Source organism: Vespula vulgaris, chromosome 22 (genome assembly GCF_905475345.1).
Source record: "Vespula vulgaris chromosome 22, iyVesVulg1.1, whole genome shotgun sequence".
NCBI lineage: Eukaryota > Metazoa > Arthropoda > Insecta > Hymenoptera > Vespidae > Vespula > Vespula vulgaris.
Genome location: NC_066607.1, coordinates 2,707,501 through 2,730,231, shown reverse-complemented (window position 1 = coordinate 2,730,231; position 22,731 = coordinate 2,707,501). Strand labels below are relative to the sequence as shown.

Here is a 22,731-nt window from a genome sequence, read left to right as displayed (position 1 = left end):
CGAATAATATTGATAATGTGCATGTACATCATTTCTAACAAAAATCGTGTTTGATATACGAAGGTCCGATTGCGTTTAGCGAGTAGCAAGTAAAGCGAAATTATACAGCTTGCATTGTGAAACGAAAGTTTTTGGTTTTAAACGACGATAGCTTGTTATAATTTATCGGAGTTATTTTGTAATTACTATAATTGCTCAAATGTTTCAAGATTGCACTAAACCCTTTCTTCGAGTGTTAGATACAACATAGACAACGAATTGGTTGTTAAGACGCATTTGAAACACGTTGTATGAAAGGAAATTAACAGTTTTCGATAACGTGTGTTCCATTTATTATCTAACTTAAATTAGTTAATTAATATGTAATATTTGTGAGTTTCTTTGATTATTATATTCATGTCACTATTGTAGGTTACGTATTACACTTTACAGATGGCGGATAAAACTATAATGAAGGTATAAAATAATAATATACATTTGAAATTTTTTCTTCTATATTGCAGTTCAATGTTTAACTTATTAGTTATATGTCTCATGTTTGTCCATTGTAGCAAATTACCGAGCAAAAACTCAAAGCGTTTTCCATTGGTACAATGGGAAAACGTCCATTGAGTAAAAAAGAATTAGAAGAGCAACGTAAGAAAGAACAAGAACAGGCTGCTGCTCAAGTAAATATTATAAATTATATGTAGTATATTTTTCATTGCTATTTATATATATATATATATGTGTGTGTATTTTAAACGTGTCTTTAAATAGGCATTCGAAGAATTTGTAGCGACATTTCAAGAGACTCCTAGCAAAACGACAAGTAAAGTTTGGGTAAAAGCTGGAACATATGATGCTGGCAAAAGACGTATGTTTTGGTTCTTAAATTTTTTATCTGAAGACATAATGTTTATTATAAATTATATAATATTTTACAGAGGAAGATACAAGAGAGAAAGGAAAATTATATAAACCACAGTCTAAAATATCTGAACTGGTTGAGAATAGATCATCTGCAGAGCAAGCTCAAGAATATGCAAGACTTCTTGGTTCAAATGAACGTAAACTGGATAGATTGGGCAAAAAGAAAAAAGAAGGAGAAAAGAAGAAAAGTAATCTTGAATTGTTCAAAGAAGAACTTAAAATGATACAAGAAGAGCGTGAAGAAAGACACAAGTATAAAGGTGTGGTAAAAACTGTAATTTCAACCCAGTCTGAAGATCCAATGATGGCTGCATTAAAATGCGTTGAAGGTATATACAAATATTATGAGATGCATATTATAAGAGAACTCTTTACCAATCAAATTGTTCATATCACACTACCTTAATTTATCAAAATTTATTTGAGTCCATAATTTTGGAATTTTTTTATGAGTTCTCGGTATACTTAAAATTTTAATAGGTGGTATATCCCCATATCCAGATCCACGAAAAGCTAATCTACGTAACTTCATTGATGATCCTCGTCTCCTTGCCCTGATGTATGAGGGTAATCCCATACCTCTGCTCCTTTCTCTGTCATATTAAATTTAAGTATATTTTAAATTAATAGTAAATCAAAATGTTCCAATTTTATAGATGGTTCGTTCGATAATGGCGATCCTAATACGACAAATTTATATTTAGGAAATCTAAATCCTAAGGTAAAACTGCATATTTGATCTATGCACAAAATATGATTGAAACATTTGTTTAATTAATAATTATTCGCAGATTACAGAACAGCAACTTATGGAGATTTTTGGCAAATATGGACCATTAGCTAGTATTAAAATCATGTGGCCACGTAGTGATGAAGAAAAAGCAAGACAAAGAAATTGTGGATTTGTAGCATTTATGAGTCGTAAAGACGGGGAACGGGCATTGAAAAACTTAAATGGTAAACGATACTCTCCTTAAAATTCCAAATTTTATGAATCTTTGTTAATTAATGTTATTGTTGATTTATTTCATAATAAAACAGGTCGTGATATAATGCAATATGAGATGAAATTAGGCTGGGGAAAAAGTGTACCAATACCACCATACCCTATCTACATTCCACCTGCTTTGATGGAGATCACACAGCCACCACCTCCATCCGGTCTTCCATTTAATGCACAACCACATCGCCGTGACAGACACAAGGTACATGAATTAAACCAATTGAAAGGTGCAGTTAATAAAATAATCAATCTCGTTTTAACGAATTTCGTTTTATTATTATATTACAATTACCCTTTTTATCTATCATACATATTGTTTAAAAATTTAGTTAAGAAGTATTTTCACTTCAAAGATATACATTTTTTACTTGTGTGCTTTATATATATTATCATAAAAAAGCAAGATTTTTTAAAATCATTTTAGAATTTAATATTAAATGATAATAACAATAATAATAATAATAATAAAAATAATAATAATAATAGTAATAATTTTGTAGACTATTTTCCTTTTATGTAGGTACTCCATAATCGTTTTGATTATTGAACATGTTTTCACTTGTTAAACTTAAATTTTATAGTATTTCAGACATTTTTGTCAAGTAATATTTAATAATATATTTTAATTAGATTAATTTTCCAATATTTAATTTTTATCATAATTCCATCTATTATATACTTATTACAAGCGGTAAGGCAGATGTATTGCTTAGTGGAAGCAATAAGTTATTTATTTATGTTATATATACATATATATACATTCACTTATTTAGTGAAATAAGATTATTACAAAGAAATGTTTATGACATTTTTTTCCACCAATATTTATTAGAAACATATAACCATTTTTGAAACATAATCTCAGATACCACGTATCCGCAACCTCCAGAGTGCAGATCCCCAGGAAAAGGAAAACTTCGAAAAGGTAATAGTATTTTAATGTTATTCTATATATTTTGTTAGAATGTCTTTTGTTATTGCAGTGTAGAAAATATTATAATGTTATATATGATAAAAAATTATGCCAAAGTAGGCTTCTGTAATATTTATTACAAAAACCTGCTTCTCAAAGTAAATTGCTTTCAATAACAATAGATATTATTTTGTCATACATGTCATATAAAGTGTATTTATATACAAAAGAAACATGCCTTCAGTAAAGTACACAGTGATATGATTATCTCTTCTTTTTTTTAATTTTATATATTATATTAATATTAATAATTGTAATATTTCATTTCTGTATATCTATAACTTTTTAATGTAATTGAATATGAAAGCATGACATCTTTGGAAAATGAAGTTATAAGAGCATTTTAGATAAATGTAACTGGTAAGTGTTGCATATGAGAATAACAATCCCAGATACATTTTGGCAAGTTAAATATAGAAAAAAATATTCTAAAATTAATGATAGGCATATAAATGTTCCTATCATGATATCAAGATATCTCTAATCTACGTTTACAAATTGTGTTGTGTTAATTTGTTGGCGACCATTCTTGGGGTGCACATTGTGGAATGTGGATTGGAACACTATCGACTGTTACTATTACACTGTGATCTGGACTGTCACAGGTTCTGCAGAATGCAGTTGTCAAAGTGGTTATTCCAACCGAAAGGTATTTGTTGTTTTTAGTTGATTCTGAATTTTCTGTAAGTATACATGCAGGAAATTTAACACAACCTCAAGAAGATAGATCCTGTTATTTCCGATTTATGAAAACACGTATTTAATAAAACTCTGCGTTATAGGAACTTAGTCATGTTAATACATAGAATGGTGGAATTTGTAATTCGAGAAGGTCCAATGTTTGAAGCAATGATAATGAATCGAGAATTAAACAATCCCATGTTTAGGTTTGTTTTGCATTGATTATAGAATTTCACATAAAAGTTTAACGTTTGTACTTATAAAAAAAAATGTTTTCATCAAAGGTTTTTATTTGAAAATTATTCACCTGCACATACGTATTATCGTTGGAAATTATATTCTATTCTGCAAGGAGATGGTCAAAAAGAATGGCGTACAGAAGATTTTAGAATGTTCAAAGGTGGAAGTGTATGGAGACCTCCACCTATTAATCCCTGGACACAAGGTATGCCTGACGAATTAATTGAAATGGAAGAAAGACAGGAACCAAGAAGGGGTAGCTTATCTAACAGGTAATTTACAATGATTTCTTTTAACTATTTTTTCGTATAAATGTAATGCAAATATATAATTAAAATTTTCTCTTTTCTTTCATATAGTCAAAGAGATAGATTAGAGGATTTATTAAGGAATATATCACCAGAACGAATAAAAGTTGCAGAAGCAATGGTCTTCTGCATAGAACATGCAGAAGCAGCAGAAGAAATATGTGATTGTATATCAGAATCATTATCAATACTCCAAACGCCTGTGAATAAAAAGATAGCAAGATTGTATCTTATATCGGACGTTTTACATAATTGTGGTGTAAAAGTTACTAATGCTACGATATACAGAAAAGCGTAAATATATGTATTTTATAATAACGCGTAATAAATATAATATATATACGCATGTAATAATTATATATATATATTGCAGTTTTGAGACACGACTTCTTGATATTTTCAATGAAGTTCATCAGGCTTACAAACAATTTGATAGTCGATTAAAGGCAGAAGGATTTAAAGCACGTGTGATGAGAATGTTTAGAGCATGGGAGGATTGGGCAGTTTACCCAAGAGATTTTCTTGTTAAATTACAAAATACGTTTTTGGGTCTTGTTATGGTAAATATAAATATTCTATCAAAATTAAATATCGCATCATGATATATACACTAAACTAGTTCTATAGAAAAAATACAATGAACACGAGTGTATTTTTTGTTCTTTTTAATTTAGTTAGATGAGCCTGAACCAGAAAATGAAGAAGATATAGACGGAGCACCTTTATCTGATGTTGATGGTGAAGGTGGAGAAGATTTAGATGGTGTACCTTTGGATGGTGCAGCTTTACTTAAAGGAGCAATGAAACATGGACTTACACCACAAACAACGTCCAATTACGATGACATTGATGGTGTACCTAGTAAGTATTTATTATTTAAATCTAATATATAATGAATATTTTATATTAATTTTATTTTATATAGTGGATGAAGATATTGATGGCGTTCCTATGGATGATGAGGATAATATGAACGTACGAAATAAAGAAGATGAAAAGAAACCAGCAATGCCAGCTGGTTTTGTACCTTCAAGATGGGAAACTGTGGACCCAGACCAGGTTTTCAAAAATTCTTTTTACCTATATATATATATTAATAGTTTCTTTAATTATATAGACTAAAGAAAATATTAGAAATCAATTTTACTAGAAATACGATCATAAATACCTTTTGATTTATTAGGTTGAAGCACAAGCTATGACTACTAGTAAGTGGGAAGAATTAGGTCAGAATGATGATTCAAATTCTCAAGATGCTAGTATGGATTCCAGGTAATATATATACCCTAAGGTAACAGCATGGTCCAAGTATCGCGAACGTTTCAAAAGATTAAACTGAAAATATGTTGAGAATTTAAAGTTGTATATTCATCAAACACTGTATGTCTATAGTAGTAGAGATTACAATGAAGAAAGGCGTAATAGGTTACGTGAAATAGAAGTTAAAACTATGCAATATCAAGATGAACTTGAAAGTGGTAGGAGAACATTAAAATCTGGTATGACAATTCAAGGACAAGTTGAACATTACAGGAAGAAATTAATAAGAAAGGTAAAATTGTTGTCTCGCATTTTTTACGATATATTCTTAAACAAAAAAAAAATTATTATTCGTTATAAATTATAGAGCGAGAGGGAAATGAAGGACCTGAAAACTGACGACCGAGAAGATGATAGAAGGAGAGAAAAGAAACGTAGTACAACACCGGAATCTCCAAGTCATTACAGGGATCGCAGGCGATCTGCGAGTCCCTCATCTAAGAGCAATAGATATAGGTACGTACATTCTTAAGAAAAACAAAGGTAATAATACATTTCATTCGTCGAATTATTAAATAAAAAGACAATTACATTAAGAAAATATCTATATGTATATTATTTTATTGTATTTACATTATCCATTAATCTTTACATCTGTTTTCATATTCACTATTCATTTACTAGATTTTAAAGTATTATAATTGTTTATATATATATATATATATATATATATATATATATATATATATACACACATACATATTGTGTGCATGTTCTTTTAATTATTTATAATATTATTGGACTTCAAAACGACTGCATTTATCGCGTTAATGATATAAAAAAAATGATATACTAGAAAAATATTGAAGTAATAAACAACAATAATTACAAATCTCGTAACAGCTCATACTTTAAGATATAATTGATACTTTACAAGCATTAACTAAGTTAACATTCACAAAAAAAAAGAACAAAAAAAAATATATATGATGAGGTAATTGTAAATAATAAGGATGTCTTCCTAAGATCTCAATATGATCTATTATTATATTGTTTTAGATCCCGCAGTAGATCACCGCGTAATAAACGTAGATCGCGATCACCATATAAAAAACGTGTACCAGTGACTCCATCGCCTCCTCGTATTCGACGTACACCATCACCTTCTCTTTCTTCATCTAGAACATCAAGAAGATCACCAGGCAGTGAACGTAATGATCGAAAGAGACGTGGTAGATCTCCATCTTTGTCACCTCCACCACCACCTCGTACTTCCTCTAAACATAGGGCTAATAGTCCACCTTCGCCTTCTCCGCGTAAACACAGACATAAGCATAAGTATTGAATTACTTTACGCTTTAATCCGTTAATTTTTGCCTGCAAAAGAATCATGAGTTTAAGTATATATTATATGCAATTTTACATTACCATAGTCTTATAACAAGAATGCTCCAATATTTTACTAAAAAATATTACAACAGATATTTTAATACTATGCTGTTAAGTAAAAACCCTAATCATAAGATTTCAACTTTAGTATTTTATATATCTCCATTATGACTTTAAGGTCTTTGTGAAGGTAAATATTTATGTTTAAAATATGTGATATTCTTCTACGAAAATTTTCTTTTAGATTCTAAAAACTATCAGTTTCTCCCGTGTACAGATCATGACGCTCAAAGGTAATTAAAATAATTGCTCTTTTATTTCTTAATAATAAAAAAAAAAAAAAAAATCTTTATCATTATTAAAAGGCAAAAAATTGTTATACCTCAAATATATGGTTATAAGATGTATTTACTTATATGTACATATTTCTAGTTATAATAAAATAATTCAGCTTTCATTGATTGAATATATATAAAACAGTTTTAAAAAGTATTATTGAAGGAGGACCATTAATTATATCATATCGATCAACAATCACGAAATTAGCGTAAAACTTCTATATTATAATAATTCTATATTATAATGTAAAAGAATCTACTATATTAATTATCACGTTATAGAATATTTATTTCAAGCAATATATTCAGATTAAATACATATATAAATGTAAAAAGTTTGATAAAAACATATAGAATAGTCTCTAATTAATTTTTACTCTAACTGTTGTTCTATTTAAATTGATTATATATATATATATATATAAAATCAATTTTTCGTAATCTTACCTAATAATGTCACAATTAAAATTTCTTCTTAAGATCCTCGTGAAAATACACATTTTACTTTCATTATATCCCTACTGCTTTCATCTTGCTGTTAGATCATTGTATTATCGTTTCTTTTTGGTAATTATTCTTCTCTCACCTTCTAATATTAGGAAGAAAATTGGAATGGGTGATTAGGATAGATCACTATGAAAGATTTTTATAATATTGTCGTATAAATATAAGAAATCATATAATCATATAGATTTTCACGTATATTTTTGAATAATAAAATATTAATTATTGTGTCTATAGTTCCTTTTTTCTTTTCTTTGTGATATTAGTGTTCCAAGTAACACGTTTAGAAGATGAAAAAATGTCAACAATTATTGGCTAATATTAAGCCCAAAGCTGCTGCTTTTACGCATTAATATAATTGCAAATCAATTAATATGAGCTTACACAGAAATATTTACAAACAAATATATGAAAAAACATCCAAGTTGTATATTATGTTGACAAAATTAAAACACATGAAATGATTGATGGAAATAGTGGATAATGCTAAGGATTAGAGGGTGAAACTTAGTCATCAATTTCCTAAACATAAAAATAAAATAATTATTAATTTTTATATATATATATAACATAAAAATATAAAAAGGAAAATTTATTAATTTTAATTTCAATCTTTGAAAATTATTATTAAACATTACTAACCAAAGGTATTTCTTTTTCTTCGTATATTACTAAATCGTCCATGGTTGATATATTTCGAAAATCATTTATTCCTTTACCACCCTTTGTTGTAGAAACTCCTTGTTTAGAACTAATTCCAGATTTATCGGTAGCTGAAGGAACAGGTTTAGATGATCCTGTTGTCTCTTTAGGTGCTTTTATACCTGCCAATAAAAAAAAAAAGAAAAAAAAACAAAATATTTTAATCAATTTGTTAATAGCATTTTAAATATATATTTATTTTGACACTATTATAATTACGCAATCTTATATAATAATGACATTAATTATATAAGAATTATGATATATATATATATATATATATATATATATATATATATATATATATATAATTCTTTAAGCTCGAATTGCTAATGTATGACTAAAGAATTATTAATTTACGTCCTTGAAAATATGTACTCTGCCATATCTGTCTTTTGATTTATGACAATATTTTTTAAGTATTGGTAATATAATGATACATGTAAGTATTCAATGAATATTAATAAAAAGCTCAAAATGACTTATCGTGATCCTCCATGCTCATGTAAAATACAAATGTAAAGTTGGTCATTACATAGCAAGCAGATATTCTCGATGAATTATTCTTTTTAATTCGTTACGATAAATTTAATTTATTTAATCGAACGATCAAAATGAAAATAAACAGAGCACACAATAATTATCGATACATAACGACGATATATGAAAATTGTATATTATGCGTAAACACTGTCAAGATTGAGCGACATACAATTTAATGATGTGGTATTTACGTTTCCATCCTGCTACATCCTCGTCTTCTATTTCTTCTTCCTCTTCTTCTTCTTCTTCTTCATCTTCAACTTCTTCTTCCTCCTCTTCATATTCTAATTCATCCTCGAGCTCGCTATCTTGCGGAGTTGCTAATTTACCATATCTAGCCTCTAATCTAGCAACTAATTCTGAATCATCAACGTCTTCTATTTCTTCCTCAGCATCCTCTTCGTCTTCTACCTCATCTTCTCCTTCATCTTCATCTTCATCGTATTCTTCCGTTCCGGAAATACGTTCTCCATCTGATGTCTCCAATTCATCTTCCACATCTTCCGTTTCTTCTTCAGATGACATTATTTTCGATTGCTTTTCATGAATCTTTTCAACCCCTAAACTCCAAAAATGTCATTATAATTAAAAAAATTGTTTATATACGTTTGTTATGTCATAATGTAATTGATCTTATATTATATGCTAATATATATATGTATATATATATATATATTACCTTGCGTTTTACGCGTCGACCAAGCTTCTTCTGACGGGCTCAAAGTTTTTTCTATAAGAACATTTTGGGGTATATTATTTTCAGTTTCTAATTTTTCATATTGTGATCGTAAAGTTTCGTAAGTCTGTTTTTTCTTTGTAGTTAGCGTTCGATTTTCATCCTCAGTTTGCAATTTTTGTGCTTCCTTCACTGATGCTGGAGATATTATTGTATTTCGCCTATTTAGATTAATCACTTCGTCGTTATGCGAAAGTTGATTTAGCTCGGTATCAGCTGAAAATATATTTAATTTTATATTAAATAATTTTTATATAATTTTATGTATATATGTATATATATATACATTTTCTTTTTTTAGATTCATAAATCTTTCTTATAAGAAAAATATTAATATAACAAAACATTACATTTACTTACCTAAACAATATCATATTTTTGTAATCTGTAATTTATAAAAGAAATATTATCTCGTCCTACATATTATTAAAAATCAAATAGTTAGTCCAATTACAATCATAGATATTACATGCTTAGGAATGAAAGTTTAAAAAAAAAATAACAAACTAAAAAATAATACGCCTGCGATTATCGTACGACTAAAACGAAAAAATATGAATTATTAGAATTTTATATGTAATATACGGATTAGTAAAAACATTCATGTGTTAACATAGTTCATAATAAACTATTGACACCTTCATACATACATAACGATCAAAACGATGATCTTTGATGAAATAATAGAATGTTAGACATAACAATAGATATATTCCATTCATACTTCATTTCGTACACGCGATTAATACTTGATTATGCAAAGATGTATTGATCAAAGATCTACGACATTTGATATGAAACAAAAACGTCGATATTTACATTTTTTATCCTATGGCTCACATTCCATTATTATAGCTATAACGATAACAAGATGACGGAAAATATAACTAAATTTACCGTTGTTCCATCGCCTAACGAGAACAAAATGTGCAGCAACGATAAGTGCAACACCAACTCCGAACTTCACTGCCACTGTAACCATTACATTGTATTTCTGACTTTTTCGTCTTTCGTCGACACATACTTTGATGGACGTAAACGAAGACGACATTTAGATCTTCCGTTTTATTTCTTTTTTTTTCTTTCTTTCTTTCTTTCTCCTTTCTATCTTTTTTTTTTTTTTCTTATAAATTGAACTTTATACTATTGAATATTTTTTTACAATTTTAAAATAAGAGCATGGAGGATTCCTGATATATGGCCTTTACTATTTAAATAATTTATTCTCCAAACAATTCAATAGCCAAACTGGAAGAAACTTACCACTCGTTGATTCTTCTTCTATTTCTTCCACATCTGGCTCAATGTCTATATCATTCACATCTTCTTCAGGTTCTCCATCCTCTACCTAGTAGCGTTAAGATATTCGATACTGAGGACTTCAATCTTTTAATAATGTGAAATATAACAACGAGAACATTATAAATATTTCGTTAGAAACGCACGTGTCCCATGTTCAAATGTTCCTCATCTTTTTCGTATATTTTTTTACATTGTTATACGTATGTATGTCAGTATTTATGTATACGTGCGTGCGTGTGTGTGTGTGCGCGAGATAAAAAAGAAAAAAAAATATATATATATACCAACATATCTTTTTCATAACGACAGGCAAGACATATAGATGCATGCAAAGTAAACTACAACAATCAAAAGAAGAAAAAGAAGAAGAAAAAAAAGGAATGCATTGCATGTGTATATAGATATATATAGATCTATATAAAAATATATATGTATGTATATACCTCTTCCAAAGGCTCAGCACTGTAATCATCCATTTCTAAGACACCTGGTATCTTTACAAATTCTTCGAACACCTCGTCCTCTTGTTCCTCAGAAGCATCAGCAACGTAATAATCATTCGCGTCACCCTTTTTTAAAATATTTCTCTCAACCTCATCATCGTCTTCATCACTTTTATTGTCCACTTCTTCTAACACATCGATGTCATTTAAGTTTTGCCGATTTAAATCGTCGTCATCTTCTATATCAGATTCTCCAGGATCTATACCCTCATCTTCAATATATTTAGACGACTTATTTATTATTTCCTTTTAGATATATTTCAATGTAGAATTTTAAATGATAATATTACCTTCATCTGCTTCTTCCTTTGAAGTCGTCGTTCCTTTAACACCACCATCATCATCATCATCATCATCATCATCATCATCATCATCTTCTTCTTCTTCTTCTTCTCGTTCCTCATCTTCTTTACTGTCATGTTCATCTATTTCTTCATACTCTTCTTCGCTACCTAAACCTTCGTCTTTATCTTCGTTTTCATCTTCATTTTCTACTCCTTCCTCCCCTTCATTTTCTTCTTCTTCTTCCGCTCCTCCTTTTTCTTCTTCTTCTTTTTCTTCTATTTTGTCTTCAGCTGATTTTGTCGTTACATCAGCTGTTTCTTCTTCTTCTTCTTCTTCTCCCTCTCCTTCCGTTTCTTCTTCTTCTTCCTCTTCTTCCGTTTCTTCTTCTTCTTCTTCTTCTTCTTCCTCCTCCTCCTCCTCTTCCTCTTCTTCCTCTTCCTCTTCTTCTCCTTCCTTCCCTTCTTCCTCTTCTTCTTCTTCTTCTTCGTGACTACCTTTTACTTCTTTTTCATCATAAGATTCATCTCCATGACTTGGAAGAGTATCATCTACCCATCCATCAAATATATTAGCCCATCGTGATTCTGTTATTGGCGTATCCACTAAAATGTTATTAAATTTTATTAGACATGTCAATCAATCAGTTTTTTTTTTTTTTATACGATTAATGTAAAAATTATTTAACCATGTTATAATTTATTATTCTGTTGGATATATACATACACACATACATACATACATACGTACATACATATATATATATATATATAACTTACCATCCGTAGCTCCCCTATGCTCAAAAATAATTATGCCAGTTAAAGCGACGAGTACAGCCAATAATATGAAAAATATAATCCGTGCACACCAATGACCACCCGTACTATTTTCCTTGTAAATGTGTAAAGAAACATTATCTGCTACACTTTCGGTTGGACTTGTCAACGTTGGTGGAGGTGTACCAGACTCTTCTTCTTCTATATAAATAAATAATAAAAGAAATGATCCCATTAATGTATATTATGAGAGGATCTTTACATTTTTAAATATGTAAATGTGTAAATTATATATACACGTCTTTTATTTGTGTATATATATATATATATATTTTTTAATATATTTTATTAATATATTTAATGTAATTAAATGTATGTACATGATTTATACATACATATATATTTTTTTTCTTCTTTTTAAATATTTTGTTATTATATTAGTTACATATATATCGAGTTGACTGAATATCAATGACGAAAAATATATTTTTTATATAAATATTTATTATTCGTTAAGGAGAAAAAATGAAAAAAAAAAAAAAAACTTGAAAATGATAAATAATTTAACGAGAAATGCTTTTGGATTGGATAATACAGGTTAATCTATTTTTGAAAGCCAAAAGCCAAGCTGGCAGGGTATCTAAAACCAACATTTTCTAACTTAGGTGACATTGCCAAACCTGCCTGGATTTATGTAAATTTCATATAAATACAGATTTTGCGTTAAACTTCACAATACTCTCGTCAAATAAAAGATTCGAAATTCGTACCTAATACGAAAAAGGAATATATGAAGAAAGAACAATTCACTCGTTTATTACGCGATATAAACAATATTCAAAATTATTCAATTTACTATATTTATAATACAATGTAATCACGTAATTTTATTAATTTGATCTTGCAGATATATTTGTAACATTTTATATTATATAACTTTTATACGCTCATACTAAAAATATGTATATATATGTGTATATGTGTGTGTGTGTGTGTGTGAGAGAGAGAGAATATGTGTGTGTGTGTATATATATATGTGTGTGTGCGTGTGTGTGAATTCAATAGACATATTTTTTTATTTGTTTAATCTGTGAAATGTAGTGAAATAATGAAAAATTGGAGTGCACTTTTCATTGAATAGCATTTTATTATAAAAAATAAATTATTTTGTTATATACACAAACACACAAATATATTCAAATCGTGTCTACGTCATAATAATCAAAATGTTCCGTATAATTAGTAATATTTTGATAATTTATTCGTAAGAATCGCAAATATCGAAATATATCGTAAAATTTGATCGTTTATAATATAATATAAAATAAGACGTCAAGGCAGATGAATATAGATCAAAATTTACAAAAGCTAAATGAAAAGGAAGCATTTAGAAAAAAAAATGAACAGAAGAAAAATATTTATAAAAAAATTAATAATCTTTTTCTTATACGTTTATAGATCATGTGCTAATGTCGTTAGTTAGAAAATTTGGATGAAGTATTAATCACTGGCCATATTATTTTATCGATCCTTTAATCAAATGCGTCAAAAGAAAAAAGGAAGTATGGTTTTCAATAAAAAATACTTTTCGATCGATTGTATTCTTCGAAAAAAAAAAAAAAACAAAGGCGCGCGTTAAACAGCAAACGCGCATTTTCCAAGACAAAAATAAAAAAGCTAGCGCGTTGTGCTAAAAATAATCTATCATCATAAGTACCCGAAGTTACGAAAGTCTAACAAATCTAATTCGAACATAATATTTTACCTTTTTTGCGTCTCCTATCCTTTCGTTTTCTTGGTTGTACGTCACCCGACATTCTTTTATTTGAAGCCCTTTCACGTTCCGTTATAATAAATGATCGAAATTTAAAATTATTTGAATGTCGAACACTCGCGACACCACTTCACTTATATTCGATTTAGGAGAACATATTCACCAGTAGTGCAGTTCTGCCAAAATAAGAAATCCACTATTCCTAACGAATTGAATCGATGTCACTATATCGAATGGCTACGTCAATATCGATTTTGGAGCGAATTTTGAACGGTTGAATTTTCGCGCGGTTTTCATTTTTTTCGATTATACACGCAATAATTACTTGTTGTTATTTCATTGTTACTATATAATGTGTCATGATTCATATTGATTAGTCAATAATAGAAAGATTAGTTCTCTTGTAGAGGAAATATGTACGAGATAAAAAAAGGAAAGAAATGAAAATAATAATTTCACAGAGGACATATTTTTTATTGCAGTAAACATATGTACAATATTTAAAATACACAGAAGGTGTATATTACAGAGCACACCCACAATCCTCGATTTCAATAAATAATTTGTGAAATATAATCCTCTGTAGATTTAAGAAACGTATTTTTCGGTCCTCGAGAAATGTAAGGCACAGTCTATGCTAAGAACTTCTGCAAGATAACAATAGTTACTTGGTGAACACAACGAAAGAGTATACAAAAGTGTTATTAAATTACTAATACAATAAAATTAATATAAATAATACCGCTGATAAGTAGAATTACCATGTTTATCTGCATCGAAAACTCGAAAATATATAATATACAATATATGTATGTATGCATATACATATACACATATATAGATATATCTACACGTCTATACATATATACGTATATACATAACATATATATTCAATGCAGTCACATAATATCCTCTTAATAAATCCCATTATTATCGTTTATCAATTGATCATTGTGCAACGTTACTTTTTTCATATGGCAAAGAAAATCTTTATGAATAAATATATTTTCTTTGCCATTTACAAAAATTTTTAAAAAATGTATTTATGTATTTAACAAATTTTCTCATAGTTCATTAGTATGGATTAACAATAAATTTAAATTAATTTTTGTTATTCAAAATGCAATACAAGATAATCGTTGTCGTAATATTGTTGCAAAAAAAAATATACATATATATATAAAATCAAATCGTTAAAAAAATTTCTTATATGTAGGATACAAGAACTCGTAAAAATTACAATTGGCTATTATATAATGAAAACTTATATTATTTTCAAAAATACACAGAGAGATTTTGAATTATTCATTTTAAAATAACTATTCATTTGATCACTTTTTATTCAGAGGATTCTTGCAGTTCACAGTTCATGAAAGTATAAAGAGAGGAAGATTCAATCCTCTGTATGAACTTATTATTTTGCAGCAAACTTTACGTGATACTTATCTAATTCCTCTATTATAATTTACTTATTTATTTATACATTGTTAATGTCGATTATCTTTATTGGACAATAAGCCAAATTCTATTATAAACCTATGCACTTGAAGGCCTTGTATGGATATGTCAAGTTTTCTCAAACTACATTGAATATAAATTGTAGTTGAAATAATTAAATAACATTTTTGTCCAATATATATATATATATATATATATATATATATATATATATATATAAACACTTTGATTAATCTATAAATACTCACTAACATTATCTTAGATCATAAATCTAGACGATAAACGAATTTTAATAAAGTCACATTCTCTAAAACATGGAAATAAAGAGTTCTGTACACTGTACATCATAAAAATAAGCTAGAATTTTTAAACTACATAATATCTGCAATAATTAATAGGCCATAACAATTACTATACATTCTTTTAACAACTGCCCCTTTTTATTTATGACTTTATTTTTAATTCCTTCTATTCTTGTCTATCAGATTTTGGAGGGATTTTTTTTATATATTCATAATAATATAACTTATGATTGCAAAGGAAAAGTACACAATTTTGTTTAATGCAGATGTGATTTTCAAAGTATACAATGATTATCCAAAGTAAATTTTGACGCGATAAAAAATCGATCAAAGAAAAGTGCTTTATGCGAATACCAATGAAATGACCAGCAAAAGCATTGAAATCACATACTAGTATATCTATTTGCAAATTTTCTATGCATTTTTTAAAAAATCCAAAATGCACATGATTTCCCAGATCAATGTAATATTAGATTCAATAATTTAAATAGATAAATATACATCGCCAATTAAGAGAAAAAACTTCTCTATTATTTTAGTTTCACAAGTCATATCTTGAAAAATCTATATCTGCTGCTAATTGACAAATTTTATATATTTTATAATTTTTCATTGCATATATACCATGTGTGGCAATCTTAATAGTATTAATATTATTCTAAATATATTCAAAAACATCGTATTTCTGATATTAAACGTGTCCTAAATTTATCGAAGAATATATTTTTCCACGTAAATTACAAACAAAAAATTAACTGAATGAAGAATGACATAAGTTAGTTTCTACTCTGTTTGTGCAAACACAACATGCACACACAAGATTAGTTTCACAAAATAAAATTGATTCTTAGTAAATGCCAATTGTCTTAACAGTTATTTAGTTAAAAAATAATATGAATAATACATTTGATTAGAATATCTATACATCATAATGAATGCTGGTTATATAAACTATCACAGGATATATATACATATACATATACATATATATATATATATATATATATTGAATAATAATTTCTATTATGATATATATATAATCAAATATTAAAACATTTTATGTGTGTATATATATATATATAAAGCCAGAATATTATTGTGATGAAAAAAGATAACAGTCTCATTTGTAAAATTGTAAGATCTTTTTTTTATACAATATAGACACATTTTTTCTCGTAAATTGCAGATCAGACGTGCTCTTAAATATTTGTTTTTCTTGATCTCTTCCAAGCTTTAAACCTAATGAGAAAATTTGAATTTGTTATTAAAAAATATACAGAAAACTTCTAAGTGTCTTATCTTTACATATCCATTTTCCTGAATTATATGGAATTGTTAGATTATTAGAATGATTTATTCACAAATTATAATCCTTCGTTTAATCTAAAAAAACAGGATTGTTTGTATTTAATTGACAAGCATCAGCTTATAAGATTAACATGATTATCATTAATATCTTTTAAATAAATGCAATAGAAAATTATTTTAGATTTGAAAATAATATATGAGTGTTGAAGTGTCAAAATGATTTATAAAGAAAAACAACAAAAAACAAAGGCATCGATTTGTCATTCGTTTTCAATGCTTGTATGCGATCATAGTTTTTGAACTTTACTACCAATATGTTTTGATAGTTATGATAATGATAACGATAATAATAATAATAATAATAATAATAATAATAATAATAATAATAATAATAATAATAATAATAATAATAATGATAATAGTAGTAGTAGTAGTAGTAGTAGTAGTAGTAGTAGTAGTAGTAGTAGTAATAGTAATAATAATAAATCATTATTATCATTATAATAATAATAATAATAACATTAATAATAATAATAAAAATAATGATATGATATGGTAGAAATAATTTTACATATCAAGCACATAACAACATTTCATAATGCTGCTAATAGTGATTGCAAACATTTAATTTAGAACTGTTTAGCACTCAGGCCTCTTTGGAATAACAAGCTTTAATTTTGTTCAACTTTTTGTATATAGTTCAAATTTATTTAATTTAATTACTTCATGAAATTGAATTGACATCTATTACAATACAGACATACCATAGTTTTGGCATGTCTCATATGTATTTATATGTATTTACTAAACTGTATGACAAATATTTAATATTTCAATTATTCTTTTTAGAGATATATCTCAGTTATAAATTGACGGAATTATGAATGAAAAACAATGATATTAAATATATTTATCTAAAGTAATATTTCCATAATTAAAAATAGCTATTATGTTCCCTACATATTTATCAGTTAAAACTGGTGATGATTAAATATCCCCAGTCTATGAGATTATAGCTTATGCAACCGATAACACATTGTGTTATTGCATCATATTTAATGCACATACATTACCAGCTTTTTTAAAATGACGTGAAAATAAATAAATAAATAATAGAAATTTTTGTCGTGTGACGAGATGTTTAGTTTTCCACAGCATTATAAGAAACCAAGTGCATAAAAATGGCTTCTTGAAGTCTTTTGATCTTATAGCTTCAAAGGTTTTGTGCGCATAAGACAATCAGAACTTACATAATTCAAAAAATATCGAAATCGCGTGTACAAATAAAAAAAAAGAGATGACCCTATTGCACAAGAGTCAACAATATGTAAGCAAAAGCAGTATTACATATTAATACATATATATGTACATACATATATATATCTGTACGAGTAGTAAAAAAATATATATAGCCTTGTATAGTCAGAATTGAATTTGAGTGCCATCTCTTCTTGAAATATAACTAATGCGAATGCACGGACAAAGTTTCCTCTAAAATGTGTCCTAGGAACGTAGAGCGTGTATTCTTTATATTACAGATAAATTAATGATTGCCACGTTCACTCATAGCAGTACAGGATATGTCATTTATGTCATCTCTTATTCTTCTTGTCAATGTACATTCATCCAGTTTTCTAGTATTATCATAATTATTTAACTTTCTTGACAGTGTACCAGATAGATTAATTCCATCTGTTGCCAACAAAGTGGAGCTATCAAGTCTTTTGCGATTTTCCACATTTTCATTTCCATTTCTTTCAGATTTTTCAGATCTTAACGTATTGTTTAAACTATGATCAAATTTTTTGAGATCATTTTGTATACTTTTAATAGTATCAGTACTACTGTCATAGCGTCTTAACAAATTACTTTCATTCTCATACCTACGATTGATGGAGTCAGAATCTAGACATTTCCTGAGTGTATCGTCGTATCTTCGATCTTCTATTCGTCTAGAAAATCCAATATCATAACAATGGTCTGCATCTGTACAACGCTGATTTAAGCTATCTGTTTCATAAGCACGTTTTGTTAGCTGACTATCAAAACCAGCTCTGGCAGCTAAATGGAGGTAATTGTCGTCACCGATAGGTGCTTGTCTAAAACGAAACAAATAATTTTCATTATAAAAAGTTTTAGAAACAAATATTAATAATATTCTAATTTCCTACGGCATTCGTTAATAATATATATATATATATATAAAGAAAAAAAAAATATACAACTTTTACTTACTTGCTTCCATACTTGGTATCACGTGCTAGTCTTCTAAAGTAAGCTCTATGTTCGTGCTGCAAAGCATATGCAGCTTCTCTCAACGCAGTTAAAGTTTTAAAACAAGATGGGACGTCTTCAATAAGAGACCCACCACCTGGTATCACACACATATCACTTGCCCCATACACTGCCTGACACTCACATGCACTCATTAATGTTTCAAGGCGAGGCATATTGGTGAAAATCAAAGAATGTATCCTTTGTAAATCTCGATCGGGATCTAGAACCATGCGTAAACCAGCTTCTATACCTGGAGACACCTCGCTGCATCCTGGAGCTACTTCGGATGCTGCACGACAACTACGAAATACCATATAAAAATAATAAATACCATGAGTCATATATAAAAATATATTTTTTACATATCTTACTTACCAAAGCCAATGACCATTGATATACGCGCTAGGATGATATTTTTCTAATCGATTACTATTCGTATGACATATCTTTGTAAGTATGTCGATCCATTCTTTTTCTTCCACACAATTACCAGCTTGGACATACAATGCTCTTTGTGGTTGTACTATTTGAAACATATTTTTCATCTTGAAAGAATCTTCATGTAACCTTTCAACCGCGAGTATTTCCTCCAATGGAATTTTACATAAAGGTTCTTTACCTATAAAATAAATATAAAAACTGATTCAAGTACTTAATAACTTTTTATTGATAATATTTAATGATGTCGACATTTTCCCTTACCTTTTGTTTTCGAGTAAGTTAAATCTTGTGTAGTTAATCTGAAGTACCTTTGTTTAAAATTTTTCCTTCCAAATCTTTTTCTACCTTGAGCCCTTTTGATCATTATTCTGTAAGAAGAAAAAACGTAATAACTATATGACTCGCCAATTACAAAACTCGTTATAGATAATAGTTCTCTCTTTTTTTTGTTTTTCTTTTTTACAATACAAACCTCTTAGTACAATCGATAGTATGCACAAAAAGGAAATATATTCTATTAGAAACATAAAGGTAACTTCAATTATATAAAATATAATCTTGTAAAACTTTTTTGTTACTACGAAAGATCAATTTTAATGAGTACACGTTTAACTTACCCTTCTTTTAACACCACTGGCTGTTCTTGCAACATCGTAGGTCGTTGTTTCGTAGCACCGCTACTGCTACTAGTCGATATAAGTTCCAAAAATTGTTTAACAGCTTGGATATGTCTTTCTGTATAAAATTCTCTGGAAAAATAAACTAGGAATTATACAGGAAAATATGATTCATTCTCTAAAGATTATTATGCATTTCTTTAACATATATGTATCCTTAATTACATACCTATATACACATTCCATATATTCCTCTTTACAAACGCTACCAGCTCCTCCTCTACAACTCACTAAATTACCCAGACTTTGAATTGTTTTAGATATTAGTGTTAACGTTCTGTTTGTTTGAGAATCCTGTAATACAAATTCATAAGTCTAGAGATAAGAATCCATATAGATTGAAATTTTTTATTTTAAATTTGAAGCATACAGTGGTTAGTTACTTACAATTTGTTCGGTAGTGATGTCAAATAATCTTGGTCCCAATATTGCAGGTGCGAAAAATCTGAGGAAAATAAAACCGCTTATCACGGAGTAACGTACTTCTTTATTCTTTGGAAAATGAGTTGCAGCGAGTTCTCGTAAACACCAGAACATTTCACACATTAATGGCGGACATCTTACTCCAGATGTTGTTATAGCTGTGAATACTCTTTCTACATATTCCTGTGAAAAAAGAAAAAAGAAAAAAAGAATTAAAATTCATTACTTAAGTATAAAATATCGGGTTTTATTTCAATCAAATAATTTATATATTAAACTCCTCTTACCTTTAGATTTGCTAAATTTGTTTGTATCGTATTTGCATCCTTTACCCTTGTAGGATCTATTTCGCAAGGTTTCCTTTCTAAAAAGACCTGTTCCATTGCTGGTCTTAATGTACTATGTAAATAATGAAGACCTGCTAATCTCATGCCTTCATCCATCATTTTACTGACTAATGTATTACCGCGAAAAATAGTTGTTGGATCACTGTAAAATGAAATGATAATTTCTGCATTGCATAATTTGATACGCGACATACATATTTGAAAGGGAAACTTACGTTAGTTTAGAAATTTCGTGACTTGCAAGTGCTCGCATCACAGAAACTAATTGTCCGTGATGTACTAATACTCTAACCAGTGGTTGTGCAGCTTCCATTTTGGAAGCCACGATTTCACCCAAAATATACACAGCAGATGATGTTATTGGTTGAACGTTAACACTTTGTAATAATAAAGTTCTCAATCTCTCATACATCCCAGAAGGGAAAACGTGATCAGCTGTATAATGAATTTTTAAACGCAAAGACCCTAAGCCTGGAAGGGTACCAGGTGGTGTTGAATTACTCGAAATTTTATTTGGTCTATGTTTTGCTGCTCTTGGTTGAAGAAAATACCTAAGAAAGAAAAATTCAAATTAAAAAGAACGTAATATAAGATAATAAAGATAATAAATCTGCCAAAAGCAGAAGAAAAAAGACTGCTCCTTACACCATTTCATTTTAAATATTTAATGTGATGTCACAAATTAAATAGAAGAGTATAGATATAACAAAATGTACCACGCAGTTGTTGTACTAGTTGGTTGCTTCTGAAGTCCTCTTAATGTAACACGAACTTCTCCTAGAAAAGCAGGTTGTTCTCCCATACCAGGAGACGCATGCCATAAGCCAACTACAACTTCACCAACTTCTCCTCCATCAATAGAATAATGAGATACATCTTTGTCTTTATATTCCATTAGTTCTGGCTGTGAAAATAGAAGATATATACGTGTATATATAAAAAGATATAAAAAAAAAATACTCATTTATTTATTGAAATGAATAATGTATAAATATCGCTCGAGATATTTATATAAAAAATATACATACCTCAAAAACAAACGTCTCGTTAAAATAAGGAGATACTGTTTTTTTCTTAACTTTTGTGCGCTTTGATATTTGTTTACCATTACTGTAGATGACCGTAACAGTCGCAAAAGGATCACAGCCACCATTTTTAATAGTTAATTCACTACATTCTATTACTCTGTAACAGTGTAATTAAGTATAATAACGAATCAACTTTTTTTAAATAGATATATCTGATCGATGTCTCGTCAAAAAATCTATATAG

The 22,731-nt window shown here is 28.3% G+C and overlaps 3 protein-coding genes across 15 annotated transcripts in view; 1 reads left to right on the top strand and 2 right to left on the bottom strand.

The window, feature by feature from the left end:
- Positions 1-16: 16 nt before the first annotated feature.
- LOC127071554 (U2 snRNP-associated SURP motif-containing protein) lies at positions 17-7,245 on the top strand. 2 transcript variants are annotated; one of them, XM_051010957.1, is made up of 20 exons: positions 17-319; positions 412-456; positions 552-668; positions 760-856; positions 927-1,241; positions 1,569-1,633; positions 1,704-1,869; positions 1,954-2,117; positions 2,781-2,840; positions 3,494-3,537; positions 3,671-3,775; positions 3,854-4,081; positions 4,169-4,411; positions 4,491-4,677; positions 4,792-4,978; positions 5,043-5,176; positions 5,301-5,389; positions 5,513-5,669; positions 5,745-5,893; positions 6,437-7,245. In XM_051010957.1, exons 2-20 carry the CDS (start codon positions 433-435, stop codon positions 6,720-6,722), a joined length of 2,817 nt encoding a protein of 938 aa, XP_050866914.1. In that variant the 5' UTR covers positions 17-319; positions 412-432; the 3' UTR covers positions 6,723-7,245. The 2 variants fall into 2 exon arrangements, with proteins under 2 accessions (XP_050866914.1, XP_050866913.1); XM_051010956.1 differs by having other exon boundaries at positions 18-319; positions 5,510-5,669.
- Positions 6,605-14,408, bottom strand: LOC127071555 (DNA ligase 1). Its single transcript, XM_051010958.1, has 11 exons — positions 14,218-14,408; positions 12,456-12,653; positions 11,685-12,281; positions 11,335-11,606; positions 10,853-10,937; positions 10,487-10,561; positions 9,533-9,805; positions 9,045-9,413; positions 8,251-8,432; positions 7,552-8,130; positions 6,605-6,754 (listed from the first exon to the last, which is right to left on the bottom strand). The coding sequence occupies exons 1-10, from the start codon at positions 14,267-14,269 to the stop codon at positions 8,116-8,118; spliced, it is 2,118 nt and encodes a 705-aa protein (XP_050866915.1). The 5' UTR covers positions 14,270-14,408; the 3' UTR covers positions 6,605-6,754; positions 7,552-8,115.
- Positions 14,409-14,679: 271 nt separating this feature from the next.
- LOC127071553 (GTPase-activating protein) overlaps positions 14,680-22,731 on the bottom strand; it is a 15,283-nt gene continuing 7,231 nt past the window's right edge. For 8 of the 12 annotated variants that reach the window (XM_051010949.1, XM_051010948.1, XM_051010951.1 and 5 more), the window contains 12 exons: positions 22,488-22,644; positions 22,176-22,363; positions 21,675-22,010; positions 21,400-21,601; positions 21,077-21,295; positions 20,859-20,983; positions 20,630-20,761; positions 20,485-20,526; positions 20,274-20,380; positions 19,947-20,190; positions 19,530-19,871; positions 14,680-19,393 (listed from right to left, as the gene is read on the bottom strand). In XM_051010949.1, coding sequence (XP_050866906.1) covers positions 18,838-19,393; positions 19,530-19,871; positions 19,947-20,190; positions 20,274-20,380; positions 20,485-20,526; positions 20,630-20,761; positions 20,859-20,983; positions 21,077-21,295; positions 21,400-21,601; positions 21,675-22,010; positions 22,176-22,363; positions 22,488-22,644 — 2,650 coding nt within the window. In that variant the 3' untranslated portion in view covers positions 14,680-18,837. The remainder of the gene's footprint in view (positions 19,394-19,529; positions 19,872-19,946; positions 20,191-20,273; positions 20,381-20,484; positions 20,527-20,629; positions 20,762-20,858; positions 20,984-21,076; positions 21,296-21,399; positions 21,602-21,674; positions 22,011-22,175; positions 22,364-22,487; positions 22,645-22,731) is intronic. The other 4 variants (XM_051010947.1, XM_051010944.1, XM_051010945.1 and 1 more) reach the window with 3 other exon arrangements.